The following is a 14,159-nucleotide window of genomic DNA, read 5'->3' as shown; positions in this document are numbered from 1 at the left end:
GAAGCAACAGCACAGCTATTTGAGCGAACAAACTTGAGTATTGCGGAATGGCTGAGTGTGTCCTGAAACAGGACCTATGGCTGGCTTGTAACTTGAATTTATTTAGTATCATTTAAAAATATGGACAGAAATGTGTGAGTACGGTTTTGTGAACTCGCTAATACTGAAACTGAAAAACTTTCGAAGCGAGTGGCCATTGCTCTCTCAGTAAATACGTCCGTCACAAATATCGCTGTCGGCATATACAAAAAAGACCATCCGAACGTCTGTTTTTGTAGCGACTCAATACAAAAACAAGCGATATAGACTTCCTACGAATTTATACGGTATGCTTTGGTTAGTGCCACTTGGTTGTTATAAGCAGAGCAGCAGGGCTCAGGCATTATTTTCGCCTGCCAATAGTAAGCAAATCACCAGTCGATAGGTTGTATGTACGGTCAAAGCATGCCGTCCTGTGCATTTGGTCCGAAGCGGAAAAGGCCTCAAGTCAATTAGAAATTGTCAACCAATCGCTTTTTTTTTGTTGCTGAAAATTTGCAAATAGGTATTTATTTTTCATTCTCGCTAAAAAGCAATTTTTTTTGTTGTCGTATACGACGACGCTGGTTACGTTGGAGGTAATCAGTACGATCGGTATCCACAGGTGTTAGTACCAGGGAGAAATTATCTCGTTGTTTCGTTGGCGAACAATATCCTCTTCACGATCCCCACGTAATCATTCGCTGGCTCAATGGGGCTGCTATTAGTCTGTACGCTAGTCCATTGGTTGGGGTTGTTTGTCTGTTAGCATCCAAAAATGCACCGGATCTGCTTACGATAAAATGATTTGACGTATCAATACAGACAACACACGGCACGGACATTTTTTTGTGAAAAACAGGCTGGGTCTGCCAGTTCAAAGGTCAAAAATTTCAGCCAAAGTAAATAATAGTTGCCTATTTGAGCCATGGTCGGCAAGGTATTTTCACGCAGTGGGCTTATTCATTAAGTCTATAGCAAAAACAATCTATTATGAAGAGAGAATACACCAAGCTGAGTGAACTATTCCTGGCAATGCGTCTGTCTGCAGCTTCACAACTGTTTTTAAGGAATATCTAAAGTGAGTCCTCAAACTCTATTTCGGGCAAACAAATCAAAAAGCCTATATCGCGAAATACGTTATAGCAATTCTAGATCTTAAATATGTCTCGAACAGACGATGGGCATTTCGATATCAATTTTTTGATAATATTATATGTAATTAATATAAAATCACGGCCGGCGTGCGTATATGTACCTGTTTAGGTTTTCAACCCCCGGCCCGGAGACTACAGGAAGGCATTTAGCGAACGGAAACCCTAAGTGAGACCTTTTTATACGGCGGCATGGCGGTATTTGTGTGCTTACGAATCAATGGCGCTATCGCGCGTATCATAACCGATTCCCATACTAAATCTCATGTTTTAAGTGTTGTATTTTATCTGCTAGTACATAGGTATATTCCTCTGTATATACATATAGATATAAACTTTCTCTCTCTTATCTCTGTCGTCCCGATAAAAATACTAGGCTTTCTTTGGCATTTAGCTCAGTATTTTTTATGGTCGCTTTCCTCCATTATGCGGAGTGAATATAACTTACCTCCTCTCCTTATACACGGCGTTCTTAAGAGTGTTCTAGTGGGTGCTCTTATAGGCAGCCGTGAATAAACGCCAACTCTGCCATACAATAGTCAGCGTACGAGGAGAGCACTTGCGCAAACAAAATATTTACTATCTCCAACGGATTTTCGAGTAAGCGGAGGTAATATTGTGCTTAGAGAGACATCTGCATCGTGCTAACGTGTTTAAGTTCAAGAGAACACAAAAGGTTGCTCGTTTCATTCTGGGCTCACATGATGCGTAGCCTTCTGCCTATAATGCTCTTACCTTTATTGGTAATGGGTCCGTCCGAGCAGATTGGCGTATCGGATCTATTACCTTCGAAAATTATGAAAAATTCTATTAAACGTATCACGAACAACGATGACATGTGAGTATTGCCTTTTACATCTCTATAAATAACGCAATGTAATTGAATGAGAAATTGAACTTGTGCGTGTATAAACCGAAAGGGATTAAGAACGATAGTCGTGTGTGTGTCTGTGTGTGATCGTAACGTTGTCCTATATTCATTTTGTTCTTCTTTCGAATTTATCTGATGCGTTTTATTTTTTGACGATAGACCAACGCCGATCATTAGAATTGTTCATAGGCTCAAGGCTTCGGGTCGTGTCGACTGTTGCCGGGTGTTTTACTTTTCTTAGGTTAAATGGACCTTTGATTCGTTAGCCATATGGCGTGATGCAATCTTCTAAGTAAACAAGCACTAGCTAAACGAAATCTATGCTTTGGTATAGATTAGTTGTAGGTTTCTGTTTTTCATTGTTTTAAATGAAAAGTAGGATACATGAGAAGATAAAAAAACAAACAGGAAGGAGCTAATGTTGCATAGGTTATTTTAAATCAAGTAGCCTAGGTTTACTAGGTTTGATCTATTGGGTTGAGGAAGAAAGGCGTACAGTTCAGTTAAACCAGCTGACTCTAGGAAAAGTCGCAAAGTACTAGTATTGCTTCTAACTGCTCCTAAGGATTTCGTGCCGAGGGGCATGTAGATTAGGGTTTGCCCAATCTACTAGAGCACGGTCATTAACCTGTCCTGCAAGTAGAAGTTGTTCTCGTCAAATTGGCCCGGGGTGTATCGATTGTTGCCCACGGGTCGACGATTGAGAGTTCAATTTATATCAATGCTGACCTTCAAAGAAGGCGCAGCTACCTCCGTTTTTCTCGGGCAAACATTTCCTTATATCCCTCATGTACAAAAGACAAATAGCTGAACAATCGATCAACACTTTTTAATTATCCAAGATTTTGATGCTCGAATAAAATTAGCTTACGCAAATATTATACATGCACGCTACGTTTTTTTAACTTTTCAAGCATTTTCGAAATTTGAATTGAAGTCACGGCGAGCGGCGTGTTCGGTTTTTAAGCATTGAAGTCTTTTATCTATCTTTCAAATTGTCTCGAAATTAGGTCCTGTGACTAGACGGGTTGGCATAAAGAAATCCGTGGAACTTTTTGATTACGTTCCACTCACACTGAATACTGAATACTGACGTATTTTGTGATAGAGGAGTAACTAGATGTTTTTCCATTTCGTTCAGCTAGTTCGTTACAGATTGTAAAAATTATATCACTGGCAATTTCGATTTTGTTCATCATTTCGTCCACATCTAGGCCAGTTAAAATCATTCGATTAAGTCTCCCTGGCCGTCCTGGAAGTAGATTGGTACTTACGCCCTGTAGTTATTTCAGTTGTATTTGATACAAGTTCATTGTTATAATGTTTAAAGTTGATATACACATTCCGAGGCAGCGACGTTTTCATCAAAACAAAACTGACACACTTATCTCATGCAAGATTGTTTAAAAGACAAATGTTTGAAGTTCTTTGATTCTCCTTTAAAACAGAGTCTATTGCATAGTAGCTTTGAGCGATTATAGTATCACTAATGACGCTGCCCGTCGTAGTGGCTGGTAGCATGCAACCGAACTCTGATAACGCATGGCTATATGGGAAGCTGTTAGCGCGGCTTCCTCTAGCACTAGCATAGAAGCAAAAAGGTAAACCGACCGCAGGACTAAATAGATTAACAGCTGTATATGCCAGATTATTTATTTAAATATCTGCATATATATATATATATATCCCAATGGCTCTGGAATGATATCCAACTTCATGACACTATCAGTTGATTGAGACAAATATGTCCTCTTGTTAAACATAACTTATGCTACATGCCGAAGTATAGCCGTTGAAACTGACCTTGACACGAGGAGATGCATTGCTCTAGCTACTGGCGATACGTAAATACGCTTTGTGGCATTTCGACTCCTCTGATGGATTTGTGTTGCCACGTACCATGTTTTATCGATTCCCTCGTCTCGTAACAGCTAAAAATGATTACTCTGGCTAGAAAGAACCTTAACCTGACCGATAGGCCTAGGTAGCTTTTAAAAATTGCGTCGCAAAATGCGGTTATTTCGCTCAACATGTGTTGTTTCATTTGGCCCCCACCCTAAAAATAATTGCCACATACATCGCATTAAAATAATAGTATCCGTAGGCGTACCATATAAATACTGTGTTAGAATTCTCGTGTGTATATTATTTGTAGTCCAAAGTTTACGCTGTTGCGAGGGTATCTCTACCCGTTAGTAAAACGCTCTACTCTCTAGCTTTTACTAGTAGAAATTACTATCCAATAACAAGTTTTTACCCATAGTTGCTCACCTGTTACCTCACACAGCTCTAAAAAACGTTTGCTAGGAAGAAGAGGATTAGCGGGGTCAAAAAGCAAACAAAATAGTAATCTATAACGCTTTTTTTTATCAATTGAATTTTTGCTGGTCTAATATATTCGTTAAGTAAACTGGCCAAGAGGTCATTAAAGTATGCAAAGCATAGACCTTTATTCGATGTCTGCAACCACCGAGTACTATTACATTGGGACTTCTCTTTATGTCTATCCCATAAAAGCGTTATTTACTACCCATATAAACATCTTAATGTGACATAGTGATGTGTACTTTGATTACCACCGTTATTCACACACACACACACACCCACACACAGTTCGTCCCTAGATCTGTCCCAAGAGCCAAGAGTTCTTGTCGGCTCATGTGACTGTTGTTGTAAAATTATTTTTTCAAACTTACCTAATCTACATTGCATTGATAGAGATCGATGGCACCGGCCTGTTCGGAGAACTGGCGGGGGCCACAATGACCCAAATCCTGCTTTGCTATGAAGCCCATACTTGGCTATTGCACGTTGACTTTTATTCGTACATAATAAATACGTCCCACCCGAACCAAGCAGTAACCGGCAAATGCGTAACATAAAATACCGAATACGTAATGGACGAACCCGGACAGAAGAACTGATGAAGACTACGTGTTTTCTTCGCACATTACACACGCCATATACACGTACACGTGTCATCAAATCATCGGTATACGTGGCTATTATTATGTTACTTTTCGTTTTAGAATTTGCCTCATTTATGTCCCGACCTTGTTTTTTTATACGTAGCGCCCGAGCAAATTGTTCGCCAATAATAACACGTAGCAAACTGCATTTCTACTACTCGTATCCGCTAGTTGGCAGGAAATGCGTTAAAAAGTAGACCTGTAGGTATTACTCGGTACTTTCTCTTAATAATGATTCTCATATATACTCCAGACGTGTAAATTATCTATTTCCGCACAAATTCGTATATCCTTCGTTGCCCAGTTCTCTGTGCACACTGCTTATATAGAATTTTAAGAACAAAAGGTTCTAGAGCCTCTCGTCAATATACCTCTATATTTAGAAATTTACATCCGGTTTCACCGTTATGCATAGTTCCATCAGACGGCTAGCTCCTAGTTCGAAACGAAATCTGTTTATGGCCAGTTCGAACCTAGAGCTCAGCGTGTGCCTAAGGTTAGCGGGCACACACGTTTCTTTTTAAGCTATCGGGGAAGCCCATCAATATACCTAAGGCCGCTTTTGAGCCTCGTTGACTTTGACCTTTTAAAATACGTTCGTTTTTTAATAGAGTTGCCGTGGTACTATTTTATATTATACGACATATTCCGATACTATTCTTAACGACTTCAACTCCGCTCCGATAAACAGTGTTTTTTTTTGGATGTAGCCATAACTAGCGATGACAGCTGTTACTACGTAAATTATTGGGTTACCTCAACCCCTTCCATCAATCATATCAGTTTACTAATGTCCTTGGAGTATAGAATGATTGAGCTAAGCTGCCTACTCTTGCAGAATTTGATTGATTTCAATGGCATGGCACCGCGGCTATACTGATCCAACGAGGTGTAGCCTGACGCTTAAGTGTGCCTGAAACTGTTCACCGACTAGTTCTCGTCACTTCGTTGAACATCTTTTCCGCTACCTGTGACAGCTTACTACGAAGACATTAACGAAAGACTGAGTGAAAAAGAAAAAAGATGAACAGATTCCGCGTAAAGACACGTGGCTCTATTTTTTTGTGCACGAAACCTTATCGTCACCGAGGCTTATAAATGGCGCGCAATAATTTATAAAGCGATTTGCTGAAAGTCACTTTATCTTTAATAATAAATAGGTTCGCCCTATAATAGATTAAATTCCTTGGAAGACGCCTAGTCTGTTTGTACATAGTATTGTATTTATGGGATTCCAATTTCGAGCTCACTAACCGCTACCTAATATCGATACGTAGGAGCACTAAAGAAATACGTAAAGCTTATTTGGTGTTTAAACTTCCGTGTAGATAATACATCTGATGGCCATCGAAAGCTAATGGATACCGATATGGGCTAATGTAATAGAAGATGTGGTGTAATGAGTGACAAATGTAAGATCTTCAGTCATTATCTTCTCATTCGCGTTCGTTTTCGTAAGTAAACATCGGATACTGTTCTTCGTTTAATCAACGATTATGTCGACAACGTTTTGACAATGTATTCCTATTTTTTATGCACTCTATGGTTACGTTCACGCTACGGGATCACGTAAGCCCTATCTATCTAGCCACGTGCTAATACATCTTACAGAATCAAAATGTTCAATAGACATGCTAAAGTATCTAGGCCACATACGTGGACTGTCTTTCGAATGTCCATCTACCATCTTGAACAGTCAGTAAACCATCCCTGTGATGTGAAATCTCCCTACTTTTCGGAACAAATGTTCTTAATAAACTATGTTGTACCAACTAGTATCCAGCCGCCACAGAATCTACATGGACAACCGTTATGTCTTCAACTCTAAATAACCCGTTTTCGATTGCTTTTTGTATGTATCCTATAGCCAAAGAGCAGGTGGCAATGAAACACGAAAAACAAAATTGACGGATTGGGCTGGAACACTGGGGGTTAAGATGCACTTCTATTCTTTTTGACTTTCTCCGCCACTACTATAGTTTCTCTATCCCGCCATAACAATAAGCGAAACAACAAGTCGCTTTAGGAAAATGCCATAAGCCGACCAGTCGAATCGTGACTACCTTACCGAATAGTACACAAATGACGGTTTCGATCATTCTCATGAGCTGCCGAATCAGTTAATATGGACAATAAAACAATTTGTGAGGTCGGCTAATCGATATTGTGTTTCGTTCGTTAATATATTAACGCATTTCATTGCTTGCGGGGAGAGAGAGAGAAGCAGACATATCTGCCGTAATATTGCATCTATCATTCGATGCGGACGTACTTGTTATTACATCTTTCATCGTAGGAACTCAACGGGCACGTATCGACAAAGCTATGCCTTTAAGTTTTTTCGATCTTAAAGGGCCTCAAGAACTAATCTTATCCGCACGATGCTATGGACCTACAAACGAACCACACGTATATAATGCGAATAATCTTTGGACGTGGGGTTACATATATCTTCATATGGGAGTAATTCGAAATGTTTTCATGTGTGATGTAGTATCGTTTATGTAGCGATTGTCCCCCGCTCCCCTCACGCTTTCCTAGTTCAGATGAACAATATTCGATCCAAGTTTTAGCATCTGGCTGACGCTGCTGTGGCTCAGTATGGAATCACCACCTATAGGGACCTCTATAGGGACTGCTTCCTGTCAAGCTCGTGAGCCGTACGTACTTTATATTGGTCGTGAGCTATGGATAGCTCCCACTAGCAGCTTTTAGCTTTATAATCGGCAAGTCCACTTACTGGTCTCTTGAAACAACAACAGGAATTTGCACTTCCTACCTCGAAACTACAGACCTGGGAACTTGACTTTATATTTTCTTGGTCTAACTATGTATATATCTGTGAAAACAAAGTATTCCTGTGTTAAAGATAGCCTTTGGCTTCAGTGACTAGTAGGGCATAAGAATTTAATAATAATTTATAGTAGCATAATAATATAATGGTAATAACAGAAAAGACAATCCATTTTCGCATTGATGTATATAGGAAAGCGGTATTATTACCTGCTCCTGATTCATTTTAATCCGCAAACTTTGATGAGGCATCACATACCCGATGAAATATTTTTAATATCAGGTCAGGTCAGGTCTTAAATTAAGTCAAAAAGTTCATGGGTAAAAAAAATAACACTTTTTGGAAGGCTAGTTCGTGTATGATTGTTTTGATTATCATACTAGTACATTTTTAGATACAATTATCACATATGCCAAGCTTCATTGCACTGGCTACATTACAGCGAGGAATTAATTTCACGGTTTGCGGTTTAAAGCTGTATTTTCTCTATAGCGTTTACTGTCTCCTACACCCTAGGATGGAAAAAGGTACACTGTGCCTCTTTGCTATAGCTGCTGCGACAAAGAGGGCATTTTATTCAGAGTGGGATTGCAGGACGCCACACGCAGGATGCCACCGCGCGGAATGTGTCGAATAACATCGTAATAATATACTTGAGCATCATAAAAACGTTTCCTCTATGAAAAAAAACCTAAGACAAATTGAACTTTTCGCATGCAAAAATACCTCTCGTTGACAAATGTGTGGATAACAGTGTTGCCCGCTACCTTTTCATAGGTTCACGTTTTTCAGCTACAGAAGCTCATATCAGTTTAAAGCAAATAATCTTGACTTTTCCATTGTCTCATTTGACATAGTAATTGCACCGTAAAATAAAGAAAAGAAAGTGGTAAAAACAGCGTCGTTTTAGTTAAAGCTTTGTTCTAAGTTTCGTGCACAAAAATTATCTTTATTTACTTGTTTCGCCTTATTAATACGAGCTGTGTGTCTATTGATGGCAAAATCGAATCAGCGATGTCCTGGCTTTGTTTCTAAATGACGGGTCGAAATATGGATAGGGAATGGCAATCTAGTCTGGAGCATTATGCTTATGTACAAAATCATCTATCTATTAGTTGGCATAGCAGCTATTTGCCTCGTTCTATTTTTGGCCTTTTTGTCACACATATCTACCTCTACATTGAAAGAATGGCACGAATATTTTTCGTCAGCGTCTTCACCGTCAGCGGATTGTCGTACTAGAGCTTACTTTATAGACACCCCCGTAGAAAAATAGGGGAACACGATTTAGGGACCGTTCGACATCATTTTCGTAGAGATCAGCGGCTTACTGAACTAACCCTTCGATGACATAGTTACTTTACTAATTTAGTGAAGGGGGTGGACCATTTTACTGACACCACATGTCTTGTGAACTTTTTTCTACGATAACAACGGGAAAACCTGGAATCATCTTTTAGTAGCGAACAGCACCGCATCGGGCAGTGGGCTTTTTGGGATATAAACCTTTTTCGTGGGCAGGCCGGGAATTTTCGGTCTGCGATAATACACGGACAGTGGACGAACTTAAAGAAAACACTCGTGCAACCACGGTTAAAGTTATATGCGAAAAGATCACTCATTGAACACTGTGTGAAGCATATAACTGGCGTGATAAATGCTAAAGGAGTTTATGTTATTGATGTTATATTTAAATCAAATCTTCAATGTATGAAGCTTTTAATAAAGATTTGTGCTAGTGCACTCAGTCATCATTGTGAAACTATTTCCGACCAGGTAACTGTTCTAGAATTTGTTTTCGGATATTCGTACGCTGTGTTTCTGTAATATGAATAGAAACTAGAGAAAAATCAAGCTCTTGTTATCTCGCAGCCTTTTGTTAGTATGACATAAATAATAATATTTATTTAATACAATGCTTAAATATCCCGCTTCGAGCAATACAAGTAAGGAGAGTCTTCACTAAGCCTTCACTAAATGCCTAATTCTTACCAGGACCACCCTTTCCGAATTAAGAAACCGTTAGAGTACGATCTTTTATAATCAATAGGATTTCAATTTGTAAAGTGACAATCCAAGAAATTGCTCACTTAAATCGAGTTCTTATCGCATCTCTGCTGTTATATACATAACAGAAATAATGATTTGAGACAGCTGCATAATAATAATAATACCAGGTAACAATATGACCGCGTTTTATACAGGAAGATTTTGCCAGGCTGTGTGGGCAATTTGATAAAAGAAACAAAGTAAAAAAAAAAAAAAGAAAAAGTGTACAGTCATGTACGTCCGACGAAACTCTAACATTCTATATCGATTTGTATTTGTCTAATTTCTGCTCTGCCGCAGACTTACGCCCTTCGAAACGAAGTACTATACAGATTATTATTATGGAAATAATACACACAAACTTTATCGTGAAGTGACGGCAAAGTTTAACGGCCAAGTGCTACATTGCACTTACGTTGGTGACCGAGAGCTCATAGCGGGTCTTATAGGAGATACCGACACGAATATTAACGGTGAGTACGATACTCAACTAAAAAAACACAACTTATCCGATCTGTAAGTGTCTATAAAAGGCAATCGAGTAAGAAACGTAACGACAGCTAGCTTATAAGTTGTCATATAGAAAAATGATCATCATCCGTAACTTCAAAGTTCAACCTCTCCATATAAAATAGTAGTTTATTGTTGTTATTTCAATGGCTATAATTGACTGGTTGACATCAAAATGCAACATATAAACTTAATAGTTTAATATCATGAAATATAACTTTCGTTTTTTTTTTCTAACAAAATAATTTGCCTCTTTTTGTCGTGTATCCGTTTGAAGTTGTAAGTAATTTATACAGTACAAGTCTTGTATCAGATAGCGTAACATTATTTATATCAAAATGATTTTTATACGCGTGAAGTAAAGAAAAATAGCCCCATTTGTTAATGTTAAGCCGAACGCTACAAAAGTTGTATGGAACAGCAGCCATGATATGATGTAGGGTAGCAAAACAAATACATTTAAGATACTTGTTTATTTGTAGCCCTAGGACTGTTAACTTTCATTTTCTGTTATGTCAAGCCGATATCAAGCCTTATCGCCGACATGATTATATAAGCATTATGCGTATTAATCGTATTGATTGGCCAAAAGTCTTAAAAATGATAGAAAGCAGTTTTATTATCTTTTTTTTTGTAATGCAGAATTTACGCAGCTGGGCAGCTGTCTCTATGCCTCTGTTTTCAGTTCATCTTGATGAGCTAACGGGGCCGATTCTATGAAAGGGTATTGCTTTTTTCAGTTCTGTTTTGGTAACTGAGGGCAAGCAGTTGAATTGTGTTATCATGCCAACATTTACATTTTAGGCTCTTAAATAAAGAAAAAACCTAGTTACAAACTCTGTTATCCGTCTCTATTTCGCGTTTCTTGATCTCCTTCGTTATACTATCGCCAAGTAAATAAAATTTGTTAATTTATGATCTTTCCACTTTTTCATTCCATCAAGATTCTGCGTGGTACGTTCGCTCACTGTACAAACAGGACATTTTTGTTCCTAAATTTACCTAATGCAGAGGTTTTTTTTTGCTTTCGTGTGCTACTTTTCTGATCGTAGCCCAAACAGTATTGCCTTTTAAGGTGCTTAAGGTGTGAGTACCAAATCTCAGAGAGGGCTTGCCTAAGAAGCCTGGCTGCTTTCCTAGGTACCGGATGTTTTCTGCCTATATCATTAACAAACGTATTCTTTTTCAATAAATGTTAACTTATGAAAATTAATCTATCATTGTTTTCGGCTGTTTTATTGGTGTATTAGAGGCGCTTTCTGGGGTACTTCCTAAGACCTTCATCTCGCCTATCAATGTAACTACCGACGAAATTGACCAAATGATCGATAGCTGCCTTAGCACACCACCAAATGCAACTGAATCATCAGTACCTGGCTTTAAAAAAATTATCGACGGTATCACGGATGGTGCCAAGAACATTGCCAGCTATTTGTTCATTTTCCCGGGTGAGCTGGGGTTATTTAATTTTTTATTATAGATTAACACACATATGAACTGTATGGAGTGATGTAAGCGACCATATATAAAGCTAAATTTATTATATCTATAATATTTTCTAGATAGCTTACTTGTCTCAGTGTCCCAACTTAATTCAATTATGTATGTATGTATGTATGTATGTGTATTTTTTTTGGACTACCCACTATACGGGCTCACTTATGTACGTCGGACAGCTTAAGCGTCTGTACAGGTATACGTTAGCAGGGCTATACTCGATAACATTGCATGTGTGTTGATGAACGAAACAGGGACAAAATGGTGCGGGCCTGGAGACGTTGCCCGAAATTACTCGGACCTCGGATTAATGAAAGAAAGCGACAAATGCTGCCGTGATCACGACCACGCCCTCGACTCGATTCCCCGTGGAGAATCCCGTCATGGTCTCGAAAATCCGCTATTCTATACGATGTAAGCGTGTGTTGTTATTGACGACTGATAGATTGATCGCCTTACCTCACTTACGGATTAGAAAATTTCCAAAAACGTTGAAGAACGATGAAAGATCCTCTCTGCTTACGATAAACCAAGCATATATGTCAAGTTATTAACGAAGATTAACTTAGGTAAGTTAAGAAACCTCTGCATTGAACGTAATCTTACAATGCTAATAACCGAGGTCGGTATTTGCCTTTTTCATTGTACAAAAACTCTCAAGCCGATTACGCTGATAATGATGAAGCGATGACTTTGACAAGCCTAAGTTGATATGGCTGTCGAGACGACCTATCAGAGTTCCATTGTCTAACTTATGAAAATTGATCGATCATTATTTTTGGCTGTTTTATTTGTGTATTAGAGGCAAAGCATTCAGTTCTCATTATGGGGGGCCTTTTTCAGAACCAATTGCGCTGACGACAACAAATTCTACAGCTGTTTAAAGGACAGCGAGAGTGCGCATGCCAGTGCAATCGGAACCATGTACTTCAATATTCTTAAGACTAAATGCTTCTCTAAACGGAAGCAGGCCCGCTGTGCTAAGAAGTTGCCGTAAGTTTACGAAGTTATGCTCCATCACATGGTAATACCTACTTATAATATCTACTTTTTGTTAAGCTGAACAAAAGTGCAAGCCAGCCACTCTAAATCACAATACTTCATTTGTCGGCTTGTCTATCTGGCTGTAGTCACGGCTAGTGTCCTTTTATCAGCACCAGGCACTTAACTGAGACGAGTGGTACGTTGCGATGAAATGTCTTAGAGCTGCATTATTAAGAACACCTATTTTCGCCTCTCGCACATAGTCCCTATGTCTGATCAGATTGTTATACGGGCGTCTATCAAAGTTCGTTTTTGAGCTTGAGGCGCGGATGTTTTTCTATAGTATACAAAAGGGCTTTAGAGAGCCTTATCTTTCTAAATGAAGTACTAATAATCTAAATGAGAGCTGGGCTGTTCAAGTAAATATTACAAAACATCGAATCACCACCGATACTGTATTTGGTCCGTAAGTCAGGATTGTGAAAACGAATCCCTTGATTCTATTTTTGTTATGATGATCTCTTTCATGAAAAATCTGACCGACGCCCCGTATTTGCCAATACATATAAAGGCTATCAGATGTGATAAGGAATTAGAGACTAAGAAAAGTACTTCCTTTTAGCACTAGTGCGTTATCCTCGAGCATCAGACGTGGGCAACGGTAACAGTACTTTGGTGTAAAGCAATTTATTTTCGAAAGCCCCAATAATCGCTTATACTCATCATCCTAAACGTTGTTACTATATCGTTTCGATCTCTTACAGATTCTCTCCATGTCAGAAATATACGTACGATGAGTCCTCCGAAGAGAAGTATCAAATATTTGACCCGGTTAAATATCAACCAAATGCATCGATACCGACAAAGATGATCAATAACTTCCTCTTCACAGTACCAGGAGTTGACAACGTAATGAAGTTACTCTAAATAATTGTGAAGATAAGATGTGCTTTGCAAATCCTAATACTTGAAAGGAATCTATAAGCTTTGTGCTAGTGAATAAACAGCGAGCTTTTTATTATCACATCTTAATGCAGTCTTCAGAACAAATGAGGTGCATCATAAGGTAACTACTATTTCGTGGATTATTACTGAGGTAGTATATTACATCACACCCTGAAGTGGCTCTGAGCAGATACATTTTCGAACCTCTTCTTCAGAACTTTGGCATCTTCGCATGATTAGGACAATTTTTGAGCATTTAATGGAAACCAATTTGCCGTTAAGTGAAGCTAGTATTTCTGATACAGTCAGAAGGGTTATTAGCATTGAGCCTTGGAGTAGAGAAAGCGTGATGATCTAGGCCCTGGATT

General features: G+C 38.7%; 1 protein-coding gene across 4 annotated transcripts in view; it reads left to right on the top strand.

The window, feature by feature from the left end:
• The window catches only part of LOC111270553 (phospholipase A2), a 37,912-nt gene extending 24,040 nt beyond the window's left edge, over positions 1 to 13,872 (top strand). The window contains exons 1-6 of one of the 4 annotated variants that reach the window (XM_022850828.2): positions 1,675 to 2,010; positions 10,156 to 10,328; positions 11,616 to 11,813; positions 12,117 to 12,276; positions 12,706 to 12,855; positions 13,611 to 13,872. In XM_022850828.2, coding sequence (XP_022706563.2) covers positions 1,874 to 2,010; positions 10,156 to 10,328; positions 11,616 to 11,813; positions 12,117 to 12,276; positions 12,706 to 12,855; positions 13,611 to 13,773 — 981 coding nt within the window. In that variant the 5' untranslated portion in view covers positions 1,675 to 1,873 and the 3' untranslated portion in view covers positions 13,774 to 13,872. Of the gene's footprint in view, positions 1 to 1,668; positions 2,011 to 10,155; positions 10,329 to 11,615; positions 11,814 to 12,116; positions 12,277 to 12,705; positions 12,856 to 13,610 lie in introns of those variants that run through there. The other 3 variants (XM_086972490.1, XM_086972493.1, XM_086972496.1) reach the window with 3 other exon arrangements.
• Positions 13,873 to 14,159: the final 287 nt, after the last annotated feature.

Source organism: Varroa jacobsoni, unplaced genomic scaffold (genome assembly GCF_002532875.2).
Source record: "Varroa jacobsoni isolate VJ856 unplaced genomic scaffold, vjacob_1.0 scaffold_159, whole genome shotgun sequence".
Classification (NCBI taxonomy): Eukaryota; Metazoa; Arthropoda; class Arachnida; order Mesostigmata; family Varroidae; genus Varroa; species Varroa jacobsoni.
The sequence above is the reverse complement of the archived record's forward strand: the minus strand, read 5'-3'. Positions and strand labels throughout refer to the sequence as shown.